General features: G+C 44.3%; 1 protein-coding gene across 4 annotated transcripts in view; it reads left to right on the forward strand.

Annotated features, from left to right (window-relative positions):
• The window catches only part of CHST8 (carbohydrate sulfotransferase 8), a 209366-nt gene extending 195767 nt beyond the window's left edge, over positions 1-13599 (forward strand). For 3 of the 4 annotated variants that reach the window (XM_043980413.1, XM_043980412.1, XM_043980411.1), the window contains exons 3-4: positions 9602-9630; positions 11515-13599. In XM_043980413.1, the coding sequence (XP_043836348.1) occupies positions 9602-9630; positions 11515-12654 (1169 nt within the window). In that variant the 3' untranslated portion in view covers positions 12655-13599. The remainder of the gene's footprint in view (positions 1-9601; positions 9631-11514) is intronic. The other variant, XM_043980410.1, reaches the window with a different exon arrangement.
• Positions 13600-13803: the final 204 nt, after the last annotated feature.

The following is a 13803-nucleotide window of genomic DNA, read 5'->3' on the forward strand; positions in this document are numbered from 1 at the left end:
GAGCCTTGGGATCATAGATCTAGAGCTGGAAGGGTCTTCTGAGGTTATCTAGTACAGATAAGGAAACTGAGGCCCAGGAGGATGAAGCAACTTACTTGAGGTCACACAGATATATGTCAGAGCATCTGGAATCACACTGTGACAACAGCAGCCAGCAGCAGTGTCCGTCTGGCCCCTGACTAATCTCTTTTCCTTTCCTTGCTCCCAGGCTACCACCTGAATGGTGGGCTAAAAAAGGAAGGGTTTGAATCTCAAGGGCAGAGAGTAGAAAGAAAAGTGAACAATCCAGTCCACCTCCAGTCCTAGATTCTCCATGTTCTCAGACCTTTCATGAGGTCTGTGGACCATCTTGAGTCCACCCACACTCAAATCCCCCTGACTCTCCACCCCCTCCAGCCACAGCTTGTGACACATCTGGTTGGTGGAAAGAAGGAAAAATGGCAAGAGAGATGGTACTCCCAAAGGAAGGGGCCGTCCTCAGGAATGTCATCATTCTTCACCCTCTTTAAATCATTAGTATTTATCTCTGTACCCAGGGGGAAAATAATGATAATTTATATAGACAAGAGGACAATGAATGGGCACTGGTTACACAAATATTCAGGCCAATTTAATCTGAAATTAGTTGTAATACGTGACACAGCCAAAAATTCAATTTAAGACAATGCAGAAATTCATATTGCTTCTTCCACCCTACCTCCAGCAACTAATTTACTCCTAGGACAAGTGGAACTCAGGTGCAATTGGTGAGTGAGGAGAGAATGAATGTAGATGGCAGCCCCGTGGCTTCCCACAATACCCCGGTATTCCCAAGGCCTAATGATTTTCTTTTTGAAATTCGGAGTCATCCCTGAGTGGCTTCCCCCTTCTTTCACTTCATGTACATCAATACAGTTGTAATGCACAAGATGACTTCCCTACTTTAGACAAAACTCATCTCCAAAGCCCTTCTACAGGCCTTCTCCTCATCAACTCTGTCCCAGCATGGAGAAAGCAGGGCCTTCTTTTACATCCATAAAATCCAAAAGGCATAACAGGCCCCTTAGCAGCCCCCCTCCCTGTTGATAAATAGGAAACGTTTAAATAACACACGGTAAAGAAAAACAGCAAGAGATGAAAACTACAGAACATGAAATACACTTTGGCAGCCCCGATAACTCATGTCGTATTTATTATCGTTGGCACACACTCATCTCCTCCTGCTTGTGAGTCTGTTTCGCTATTAATGTAGTCTGTCCAAAAAGAGAAAATGGCTGTTTATTTCTTAATGTGTATGTGTGTGTGTTGGGGGAGGGTTAGGGGGATAAAGGATTCCCTTGTGGATTTTTAACGAGTTATGTTGAGAAGACCCAGCAAACTGTGGGGAAAGAAAGTGAAGATGATCCAGGGAGTGCCCATGAGGGCACACTATTGCCATTAGATCATGGCTGCTTCCTAGATGCCTGCATATCTCACCTCTCCCCAGCCATTCCTCCCTTCCCACAAAGGCCCAACCCTCTATGACTAACTCTAGAATTTCTTGGTGAAGAGGATCTAATTCTACACAGGCCCTAGAGATTAGCCTCCATGGAGCTTTCCATGGTACCAATCCAAAAGAAACTCACCCTCTTCTAAGTTCACTTAAGTGTTTAAATTGTTTTTTAAATGGGTCACATATAACGATGTAAAAAGCAAAAGGCATCAATAAAAACATTTAAAAGGAAAAAATTTTAAAGGGGGAGGAAGAAATTTACATGATAACTTTATCATATATTTAAAGGCAATAGCAAGTTGTACATATTACATTTGCAGTTTCATGTGCAATCATCTTTTTTATTTTACTATGTTAATGGAAGGGCTTTACTCCATAAATAAATAAGCAAACAAAATATAGCACCTAGAATTTTATGAAGTACCCTAGATGTGGTCTAACCAGAAATGAGAGTATCATCTCCATGCAACCAATTCCTTAATCTATATATCCAACCTTTCTCTCCAGTCACATTATCAAATGCTTGTATGTTCCACAGGCTCTCAATATGTCCAAAACAGAAGTCCATAAAATCTATATGTCCTTCTGAATTTCCTAATTCCATAATGAGCACCACTGTTCTTACAGTTACCTAGATTTGAAACTTCATAGCAATCCCCAATTTTTTTTCTATGTACAATCACATTAAATATATTTCTGCATTAGTCATATTGTGAAAGAAGAATAAGAGCACCAGGGGAAAACTTCAAAAAAGAAGGGAAAAAATGGCCCAAAAGTAGAAACAGTATGGTTCAATCTGCATTCATAATCCACAGTTCTTTTTTCTGGATGTTGAGAACATTTTCTATCATGAGTTCTTTGAAATTGTTTTGGATCATTGCACTGCTGAAAAGAGCCAAGTCTGACACCATTGTTCATTGCACAATGTTGCTGTTACTGTGTACAATGTTCTCCTGGTTCTGCTCCTCTCAGTCAGCATCAGTTCATGTAAGTCCTTCCAGGTTTCTCTGAACTCCTCCTGTTCATTGTTTCTTACATTACATTCATATACCACAACTTGTTTAGCCATTCCCCAATTGATGGGCATTCCCTCAATTTCCAATTCTTTGCCACCACAAAGAGAGCTTCTATAAATATTTTTGTACATGTGGGTCCTTTTGCCTCCTCTATTATCTCTTTGGGATACAGACCTAGCAGTGGTACCACTGGGTCAAAGGGTATGAATAGTCCCATAGCCCTTTGGGCATAGTTCCAAATTGCTCTCCAGAATGGTTGGATCAGTTCACAGTTCCACCAACAATGCATTAGTGTTCCAATTTTTCCACAGGTTCTTCAACATTTATTATTTTCCATTTTTGTCATATTAGCCAATCTGATAGCTGTGAAGTGGTACCTCAGAGTTGTTTTAATTTGCATTTCTGTAATCAATAGTGATTGAGAGCATTTTTTCATATGGCAATACATAGCTTTGATTTCTTCATCTGAAAACTTGTTCATATCCTTTGACCATTTCTCAATTGGGGAAAGTAATCTTCAATTTTGCAGTATCACCTTCCCCTTTTCTAAGTTTCCAATCTTGTCAATTCTATCTCTATAAAATCACTCAGATCTGTTCCTTTCTCTCCATTCAAACAGTAACCACAGTACTTTATCACCTACTAATTGGTCTCTCCCTTCTCCAATTCATCCTCCATTTAAGTGACAAATAGATATTCATTCCTAAAGCACAGATCTAACTGTGTCATTCGCCTGTACAAGAAGCTTCAGTGGCTCCCTGTTGCCTTTGGATCAAAATACTAACTCGTCCTTTGGGCAGTTAAAGTCCTTTATAATCTGCATCCAAGATATTTTTTTCTGAAATAATTTCACTCTACTCCTCCTCCTGAACTTGACATTCCAGCCAAACTAGCCTATTTACTGTTCCCCTTAACAAGACATTCTATCTCCCACCTTCATCCCTTTGCATGGGTTGTCTCCATGCCTGTAATCTTCTTCCTCACCTCCACCTCATGGAAGCCTTATCTGCCTTTAAGGCTCAGCTCAAAGACCACTTCCTACAAAGAGCCTTTTCTCATCTTCTGAGTTGTTAATATTCTTCCCCTGTAAATTATTTTGTAATTATTTTTAAGATCTTTTGTATTAACTTATCTAGCCACATGTTGTTTTCTCTCACTTGAATATTTACTCATTTTGGTCTTTTTATCTCCAGTACCTAGCACAGTTCCTGGAACACAGTAGAACCTATTAAATGCTTGTTGATTTGACTTGGATTGAAGATAACTATGCCTCTTATAATTCAGCCTATGCTTTTTTGGCTGCCATATCACTTTTAACTTCTGCTGAGTTTGCAGTCTCATAAGCCTCCCAAATATTTTGTACATAGATTTTTCTTGGTCTGGCCATACTTCCATCCATATGCAGCTGATTTTTTAAACCCAAGATTTATCTTTATGTTCTCAATGTTTCTTACACAATAGAAACTTGAATGTTTGATGAATGACTGAAACAATGATTTGAAATAATGCTCTGAGTTTATTTCTTGGCCAATTGAGTAGGATTCCCAACACCAGCAATCAGTAGACATTTAGTGTGCTCCAGGCTAAGTGCATGGGGATTGCAGGAATAATCACAGTTGTTTCTTAGAGTTTTCCCTTGAAAACTTAAGGAGTAGTTAGGGAAACAAGATAGAAGCAAATGACATAATCAAAGATGGCTTCCTGAAGGTAGTAGGAACTGAACTCAATCCAAAAAGAAATGCAGTATTTGCTAAGGCAGAGAGGGGCAGCTAGGTGGCATACTGGATAGAGCACTGGCCCTGGAGTCAGGAGAACCTGAGTTCAAATCCAGCCTCAGACATTTACTAGCTGTGTGACTCTAGGCAAATCACTTAACCCCAATGGCCTCAACAACAACAACAACAACAACAACAAAATAGGGGGAAAAAAAGAAAGAAAAGGCCAAGAGGATAGGGGAAATTCATCCTTACACAAAGGATGCATGTAGACATGTTAGCCTCCCTGCTTTCTCCCACTCTTCACCCAAGTTTCAATCATTCATGTTTTCATTCCCTGGGTAGCTATGGATTGTGACTCAGGTCAGCAAAGGATTCTATGTCCTTAGTTCAGAACTGCCAGGCTGAAGAAAGGTGATAGATTATTTAATATGTACCTGACTGAATGTGTACTTTTTTTGTTTTGTTTTGGTTTTTTAGTGAGGCAATTGGGGTTAAGTGACTTGCCCAGGGTCACACAGCTAGTAAGTGTCAAATATCTGAGGCCGGATTTGAACTCAGGTCTTCCTGAATCCAGTACCTGTGCTTTATCTACTGCACCACCTAGCTGCCCCCGAATGTGTACTTTTAATGAGCTGGGGCAGAGATATTTATACTCTCTTAAACTATTTGTAGGGCTGGGCCCACTGTAGGGGTTGTTTATTAGTAATCTTCTGCCCTCTGTCATATTGAGGAGATTGAGGACATTCTGCTATGGCTCACCCATGCACAGTATATGAGGCCTACTACAGTTCGAGAAATGGTGTGGTAATAAATGGTTGTAGTGATAAAGGAGCAGCTAGATGGTACAGTGGATAGCATGCCAGGCCTGGAGTCGGGAAGTTCAAATCTGGCCTCAGACAGTTACTCGCTGTTTGATTCTGGGCAAGTCACTTAACCCTATTTGCCTCAGTTTCCCCATCTATAAAATGAGCTGGAGAAAGGGATGTATCTTTGCCAAGAAAACCCTAAATGGGGTCATGAAGAGTTGACACAATTGAAGTGACTTAACAGCAACAACAAAAGTGATAAATAATGCTGGTGCTGGTGAATGGCGATAGTGAAGGTGGCAGTGATAATGGTAGTCATCGTCATGTGACCCCAGTAATGACATCGGGTGATGATGGAGGTGGTGAGAATAGTGACAGTGTGGGAGTGATGAGAGCTGGTAGTGGGCGATAGCTAACCTTGATGATGGTGATCATGATAATGGTAGTCATGTAGGGATGATGAGAGCAATAGTGATAATAGAGATGATTCAGTGGTATTAGTGATGATGGTTATTATGGTGATGTAGATAGGGATGATGGTGTTGATTCTTTTGTTTTTGGAGGTCTCATGGACCTCCCTAGCTGGACAAGGCTGGAAATATAACAGCCACTCAAGGGCCCAGTCTCAATGTTGATTGGCATAGAGGCCTTTACTTGTTCCACTTGGCTGTCGTGGGCCATTTTGCCCTTCTTTAGGAAGCCTGGTGGTTCTCCACTACCAGGGGCTCAGTGGTGGTGATATTGATGGTGGTAATAATCTTGATTGGTATTTTGGGACTCTTGTCCAAGGATCGTCTCTTTTTCCTCCCATGTTTCTCTCCAGAGCCAACATACACACCACTACAAAGACCATGCAACCATCCTATCTCGACCCCCACCTACAGGGCAATCTGCCACATGGGTCCTGAGATCAATCTACTCCCCAAAGTCAGGGAATCAATGTACAGACCCAACCAAATTATCTTGACTCCAGGATATACATAGATTACAACTTTTATCTCTCAAGGGCTGGGTCTTGTAGCATTTATCCAAATTACTCACAGGAAAGAAGCTTCCTCTGGGGAAGTCTTGGAATATTGAGCATGCTGCTAAGAGTTGTCTCTAATTGAAGACAGATATAGTGCCCTCTGACCTGCTTTAATCCAGCCCCATTTAGCTTCATGTGGCTTCTTTATATGAGAAAGCTCACAGTTCCCAAGTTGACTTACCTTTTGTCCAATGAACTCTCATTTCCCAGCAAACATTATCACTGAGGCTCAAGGAAATGAGGTTCAAGAAGTTGGTAAAGCTCCAGATAAATTCCTTACTGGGTTTTTTCCCAGTGAAAGAGTTTTCTTTCTCAAAGGAGCAAGTGTGACTAAGGCCCTTCTGCAAACCATTATTGTCTAGCTTAGCTACCGCATGAAAATTAACTTCACTTCCTAGAAATAAAAAGGAATGTGATCCTAATATCCTGAAGTGGTAAAGCTTTTATCTCCTCTTTATTCCAAATATTTCAAATATTGGCTTCTCTGCATGCTCTTCTCAAAAACAATATCACCAGAAGAAGCAGGGATAGTTGCTCTGTAAATAAGTGAGATAGGGAGAGGTAAGGTGTCTCACTTGAGGTTGCACAGCAAGTGACAAACGAAGCCCAGATGAAAAATTTCAGTCTCTTGTCTCTCATCCAATGGCTTGCTTTCTTCCATAACCTATCTTCCCATTCCTCTAATTCTTTCTGATCCTGCCAAAGCATCCACCTTGGAAGCTTCCTTTGATTGGCTCTCGAAGGCTTTGGTCTTCTCAGAAGGGAGATTTCTGAGTCAGAACACCCATACAATGCCTTTCTTCTCTGTATTTAAGCAGCACAGGCTGGTACAGGGACATCACAGAGTGTGCATTTATTTCGCTTTCCTCTCCTTTGTTCACTCTCCATTCCAGCCGAATGGACCTGCTAGTGGTTCCTAACATTCCACACGCAAGTGGTTCCCCATGTCTGTAATGAATTCCTTATCTCTGCCTTCTAGAATCACCAATGCCCTTCAGATGGCATAGATCAGGTTCTATCTCCTGCTCTCTCCAATTGTCAGTGCTTTCTCCCTTTTGCAATTATGCTGCATATGTTTTACATTTACTCAAATGTGTACATTTCATCTTCCTCATAGGATGTAAGCTCCTTGTAAACTGTTTTTTTCTTTACACCCCTAACTCAGTATCTTGTACACCTAATAGATGTTTGGTGAATTGAATTGAGGTGACATTTGTCTGATTAATGAGAAGCTTGAGAGCAAGGTTACTCAAAAGTGACAAAGTTGGGTCATTTGGAAGTTGAGTTTTGGCTTTCTAACAAAAAAAAAGTAGGTTCCTCAGCCCCACTCCTGGCTCAGTTCGGTATAACTAGTTTGCTCTGGGATGAATATGTAAATATGCAAATTGTCATTCCTACATGTTGACAAAATTGACAGCCAAAGCAAATCTCTGGATCTGTGACACTGCTGAGGAGAAATGATTTAACAACTGCAGTCTCCAGAAGGAAATATGATGGAGTGAGCCCATGACTATAGCAGCAATCAGAACTGTAAAACAAGGGCTTTAGCTGACGAGATCTGTAATTATGCTGTTACCAGAAGAAAAGAAAAAAAAAACACCCCAGGCACAGGAGAAGCCCACAATAGGGAGGTAAAAATGGTGAAGGGGGTGATGATGGAGATAGGGATATTGATGGTGATAATGGAGATAGTGATACGATGGTGTTGACGATGCCGTTACTACTGATGGTAATGACAGTGTGATGCCCAAAAGAGTGATGGTGATATTTACGAAGATGGCGATGGCAGTGGGTATATATTCTGAGATTGAGAAATTATCCTCATGTAGAACCAAGTCAGGAGATCTGATTTTGCATATGAGGGGCCACCTCTCAGATTGCAGCATGGTATCATGCCCGGGGAGGGGGGGGGGAAGCAATAACAACAGCCCTGGATTCGGAGCTGGAAGATCTAAATTTGAATCACAGTTCTATCACGTACTACCTGGGTTATCTTGAGAAAATCAGTTTCCTGCTCTGGGCCTTAGTTTCCCCATTTGTCATCTAAGGGAATTGGACCAGGTGACCTCAAAGACTTCTTCTGGCTCTGTATTTTATGTTCCTATAATCCCAAAGGTTCATCCTCCTCTTCTCTATAATGTAGCAGCGTCCCTTTGTCCTTGTCCTCTCAGGTTCCCCTTCCAAAAGCCGGCTAGGTATGATACATGGGAACTGCCACTGCACTTTCATTTTCTTTCCAGCGGATTCTAACATGGAGTCTTTGTATCCAGAGCACCTAAGAGGAACTGCATCAGGAGAGCAGGGAGAATGGCCCTGAAACCCAGGACATACTTAATCCTTCCCTCCCTCAATCAATGAGCTTTAACTGGGGGCCTTTTGTACTAAAGGTACCTGTGGGGAGAGAAACAGGAGAAGACAGTCCCTGCTCTCATGGAACTCCTGGCTTAGTTGGAAAAGCAAATCATCCATGCATCCATGAAAAGGTTAACATAATAAAGGCAGAGGAGATAATGTGAGGTCAGAGGAGAGAGAAATGACTATGCATTGAAATAGTCAGGGAGGGGGTCAGACTTGAGCTGGACCTTAAAGGATGCCTCGAGTTTGCACAGACAGGGAAGAGGAGGTGGGGAGGGTATGCCCATTAGGGTAATGAGGGAGAGCAAAACTAGAAATTCAAATAAACCCAGTGGGGAAGGGGAGGTTCAGGGGAACCAGCAAGGAAGCTGGTCCAGATGAGCAGGAAAAAAGACCTGGGGAGGTGAGGTTGGACTGAAGGGAAAGAGAGCTGCTTCTCATGGAGCTGTTATGTCCAGTCATAGGTGTGGAAGCTTTGAGGTCCCTTCTTATGCTATAGTGGGGCTAAGCACAGGAGATTAACTTGTGGTGTAGGATTGGGAGAGTATAAAAACGATTTGAGCCTCTGTGGTCCTTTGAGGCAGTGTCAGTAATCATGTAAGATAAAAATGGCGTCCATCATGTGAATATAAAAATGGTTCACGTGTGGCATCAAGAGATAGGATCAAAGGTCTGACTGATCCCATCCCTTAATAATAATAGTAATAGTCTCGATAGCTACAGTCCCCTGGGTTTTACAAAGCACTTCCTCTCACAACCTAGAAGGGAGGGAGTATAAGGATTATTATTCCCATTTTACAGATGAGTAAACTGAGGCTCAGAGAACTCCGGCAGGTTGGTCTTCCATTATGTCATATGCCATCTGAAGGCAAGGGAAAAAAAGCCACTCAAAAGTGTTATTTGGTGCAAATAGCCGCTTAGAGCCCTCTTGGTTAGAGGCCTAGTTTTTCTTCTCTTTGGAAGCAGTAGAGACTATGAGAGTATACCTGACAGCTTTACCTAGCCACATGAGAGACCTGTGGCTGTCCCTTCCTATGGCCTGAAGCCAGCTCCCTGTCACGACAGCCATTTATAAAGCAGACTTTCCCGGGGCCTCGTCTTGGAGCCTGTTTGCTTGTGGCCAAAGGCTTGCGCACACTCTTGTGCACACAAGGCCTATAGGTAAGGATGGCCTGATAACCGTGTTCTTTTCTTTGTTCTCTTTTCAGGAGTAAAGTATGCTCAGCGCCACCGAAATGTAAGTTTTGCCGCTGCCAAGGGAAAGCAGCTTGGACCCTTCTAAGCCATGAATTTCTCCATTCTTCATCCATAGCTGCTCTGGGCCCCACTAATAGAGGTTGTCAATCTTGGTTGGGTGGATGGGGAACCCCAAGAAACTGCAGTAGGTTAGAGGAGAACTGGTGGGATCCTAGTGAGACTGCTCCACCTAGTGACTTTCTAGATAATTGCAGTCACCGGCAGAGCCTATTCTAATACAGGTACCCACAAGATCCTGGGCAGGATAGGGTATCAGGACCCTTGGGACCCCAGGTGGAGGGTCTCCTCAACCAGACCATTTCCCCATATAAAAATTCAGCTCAGTGTCTTCCCCTGTTAACTCATATGCGTATTAGTATCAGAGACAAGAAGCAAGATGTTCATCCAAGTCCCAACACCAGTAATCAAGATAAACATACATAACTGTCCCTTTCCTTTGGATGCTTCAGTGTCTCCACATGTGGAATGAAATTTACCATTTCTCTTTGCTCCCAAAAGGAGACACAAATTGGCCTAGTGGAGAGAGCACTGATTTCACTCAGAAGCCCTAGATCCAAATCCCAACTCTACTAATGAGTTCAGATGCCAGGTACATATTTGACCTAGGTAGGTGGCTTTTCCTCAATCGGTCAACCAGTCAGCTAGCATTCACTGCAGGCCAGGAATTATGCTAAGTACTAGAAATGTTAAAAAAAAAAAAGGCAAAAACAAGAATTGCTGCCCCGAAAGGGGCTTACATTCAAATGAGGGAAACAACATGCAAAAAAATCATACTTACAAAATATATACAGTGTAAATGGAAGGTATTCTCAGAGGAAAGGCAGTAAGAGGGAGAGGAGGCAGAGATACCAAGAAAGGCCTTCTGCTGGGCATGTGATTTGGGCTGAGTCTTGAAGGAAGGCAGGAGGAAAAGAAAGTAAGCATTCTATGCATGGGGGATAGCTACTGAGAAGGCATGGATTCTGTAGACGGAGTGATGTGTTTGGTAGACAGCTAGGTGGTATAGTGGATGGAGTACTGGACTTGGAATCAGGCAGTCCTAAGTTCAAAGTCATTCTCAGACACTTACTAGATGTGTGACCCTGGGCAAGTCACTCTGTCTACCTCACTTTCCTCCTCAGTAAAATCAGGATTAACAATAGCACCTGCTTCCCAGGGTGGTTGTTAGGATGAAACGAGATAATATTTGTAAAGCACTTTACAAACTTTAAAGCACTATATAAATGCTTTATATAAAGCATTTTATAAATGCTGAGTACATGAAGGTGACTATCATTTATGTAAGAAGACTAGAAAGATAGGAAAGAGCCAGACTCATTTACAAAAAGAGCAGGTTACCAAAATACAAAAACAAAACAAAAACAAACAAACAAAAGAAGCAGGTTAGGCTAGATAATCGCTAAGTATGCTTCCAATTTAATATCTGTGATCTTATAATTAATCATTCCCATTCTCATTCTGCTCTAAGCTTTCCAAAACTTCCCTCGCAACCACTTCAGGAAATAGGTAGCACATGTATTACTATCTTCTTTGGCAAAGGAAACTGAGGCTCGTCTAGAGTCACACAGCTAGGAGGGATCAGGCCCTTGAACCCAAGCCCACTGCCCCCAAATCTAGGACTCTTTACCCTATAAACTGAGGCTGCCATGATCTGTGACATCCGTGAAGTCTTCCTGACTCCAAGTCTAGCTACTTTCTCAACTTTCCCACTGTTCTAAAAGACCAATAATGGTAAAATAATGAAAGTGAGGCCTTTGTGGCTTCTCACCTTTACAGGCAGGATGGTCCCAGTGGGTGTTTTGTTATTGGTTATGAAGGCCCAGTGGCCTTTTTAACCCCTTTTTTCTCTTCCTCCTCCCCCTAGGACTGTCCACCAGGCAGCAACCAGGATGGGAGAGTGATGGTGCATAAAGCAGGAGCCTTGGCAAAGGTCACTCCCCATGGCTCCCCAGGCCCAGGCCACCGGGACCAGGAGCAGCAACTGAACGGCCTGGTGGTTCTGGTGAGAGACCAGGCTAAGCCTGGACTGGAGGGTGGCCGAGTGCAGCTCCGGCAGCGCCGGAGGAGGCTACTCATCAAGAAGACACCGATCGTCATTGCCCTGAACAGCTCCACCGTCACCCTAGCTCAGTTAGACCCCCGGGATGCGGGAGCCCCTGAGAGTCACTGGCACCGCCTCTACCAGGTACAGCATGAGAGGAAGAAGATCATGCGGGACACATGCGCCAAATACAAGAGCAATAGTCGCAGAGTCATCACGCCCTACCACGTGTCCCGAATCTTTGTGGAGGATAAGTACCGTGTCCTGTACTGTGAAGTGCCGAAGGCTGGCTGCTCCAACTGGAAACGGGTCCTCATGGTCCTCAGCGGACTGGCCTCCTCCACCAGGGACATCCAGCACAATACCGTACACTATGGCAACACCCTGAAGAGACTGGATGGCTTTGACCGCCATGGCATCTCTCACCGCCTCAACACCTACACCAAGATGCTGTTCATCCGGGAGCCCTTCGAGAGGCTGGTCTCTGCTTTCCGGGACAAATTTGAGCATCCCAATAGTTACTATCACCCGGTTTTTGGTAAGGCCATTCTTGCCCGATATCGTGTGAATGCCACGCGGGAGGCGCTAAGGACGGGCTCAGGTGTGAGGTTCTCTGAGTTCATCCAGTACCTGCTGGATGTGCACCGGCCTGTGGGCATGGACATTCACTGGGACCATGTAAATAGACTGTGCAGCCCTTGTCTCATCGACTACGATTTTGTGGGCAAGTTTGAGAGCATGGAGGAAGATGCCAACTTCTTCCTGCGCCTCCTTGGCGCTCCCCGGAACCTGACCTTCCCCAGGTTCAAAGACAGGCACTCCAATGAGGAGCGGACGACCACAAGGATTGCCCACCGCTACTTTGCCCAGCTGTCCCCCCTGCAGAGACAGCGTGCCTATGACTTTTACTACATGGATTACTTAATGTTCAATTACTCCAAGCCCTTTGATGACCTGTATTGACAGCTAGGGGGGGAGGGCAAAGGGTCTTGGTTGGGCCAGCTTCAGGGGTAAGGCCTGGGTCTGATTCAAGGCCCAGTCTGGAAGGACAGTGTTTCATCACTCTGGGAGCTGGCATTCCCAGAAAACCTGCCCTTTCCCAGAAGGACATGGTCATCAAGACCATGCCCAAGCAGCAAGACTATGGGGGCTCTGGCTCCCCTTAAGAAATCAGTGCCATGGCTATGGTATTGGCAGCAGGAGAGGTTTGTGAGTTCCATTTCAGGGAGCCAGGCAGGCAGGGTGGGGAGCTCGGCTCTTGTATTTATGTAAGGCCTTCTCCATTCAAAGGCTAAAAAGAAAGCCCTCTGAATATATTTGGGGGTTGGGGTAGTAATTGTAAAGGCTCAGCAACTTGGGTCTCAACCAGGTAGGTACATGGAGAGCCAAGAAGCCATGGGTAGAGAGGCCTGAGGCCAGAGAAATTGGAGGCTGAGTCTCTGTGGTGGGGAGGGACATTCCTCTTTCCTTTGGCTCTGCGGGCAGAGATCCCTGTGGAATTGGGTTCCCAATAAAGCACATGTTTTCTAAGCGGTGGTTTTCATCCAGCCTTTCCCTCCACCCCAGATAGTCATTCTACGTCAGGCTTCTCAGTGGGGCCTATCCCAAACTCAACCTCACCCCCACCCCCCACCCATTATCATCTGTATGATCCTCAGGCACTGTGTCAGGCTGAGGGATCTTGTACTCGGCATTGGGTCCCCTCTTAATTTAACCTGTGGCACATGCATACAGGGGAATGCAATTACCATCCCAAGTCACCATCCCAGTCCATGAAGCTCCTTTTCATCCTCTGCAGACACCTGGACTTGGGTCCCTGGATTCCTGTGCAGTCCCCTAAATGCCACACCATTTTTTCAGACAAGGATATTTGGTCCAGCTGAATGGGTGGAGGTTTACAGGTCTGAGCCGGATTTCTGGGTTGTGGCTATTGTGGGGGTACAACTGGCTGTGTGGCTGTGTGGCTGTGTGATGGTGTGGCTGTGTGATGGTGTGGCTGTGTGCACTCCTGTGAGGGTACCGCCGTGAGGGTGTCATGGTGTTGCTGCATGTCACTTGCTTAAGCTGGTGAATGTTGCCCTGGAGGTGGAATGCCACGTTCCTGTCACTGAG

This window comes from Dromiciops gliroides, chromosome 2 (genome assembly GCF_019393635.1).
Source record: "Dromiciops gliroides isolate mDroGli1 chromosome 2, mDroGli1.pri, whole genome shotgun sequence".
In the NCBI taxonomy this organism is placed as follows: Eukaryota; Metazoa; Chordata; class Mammalia; order Microbiotheria; family Microbiotheriidae; genus Dromiciops; species Dromiciops gliroides.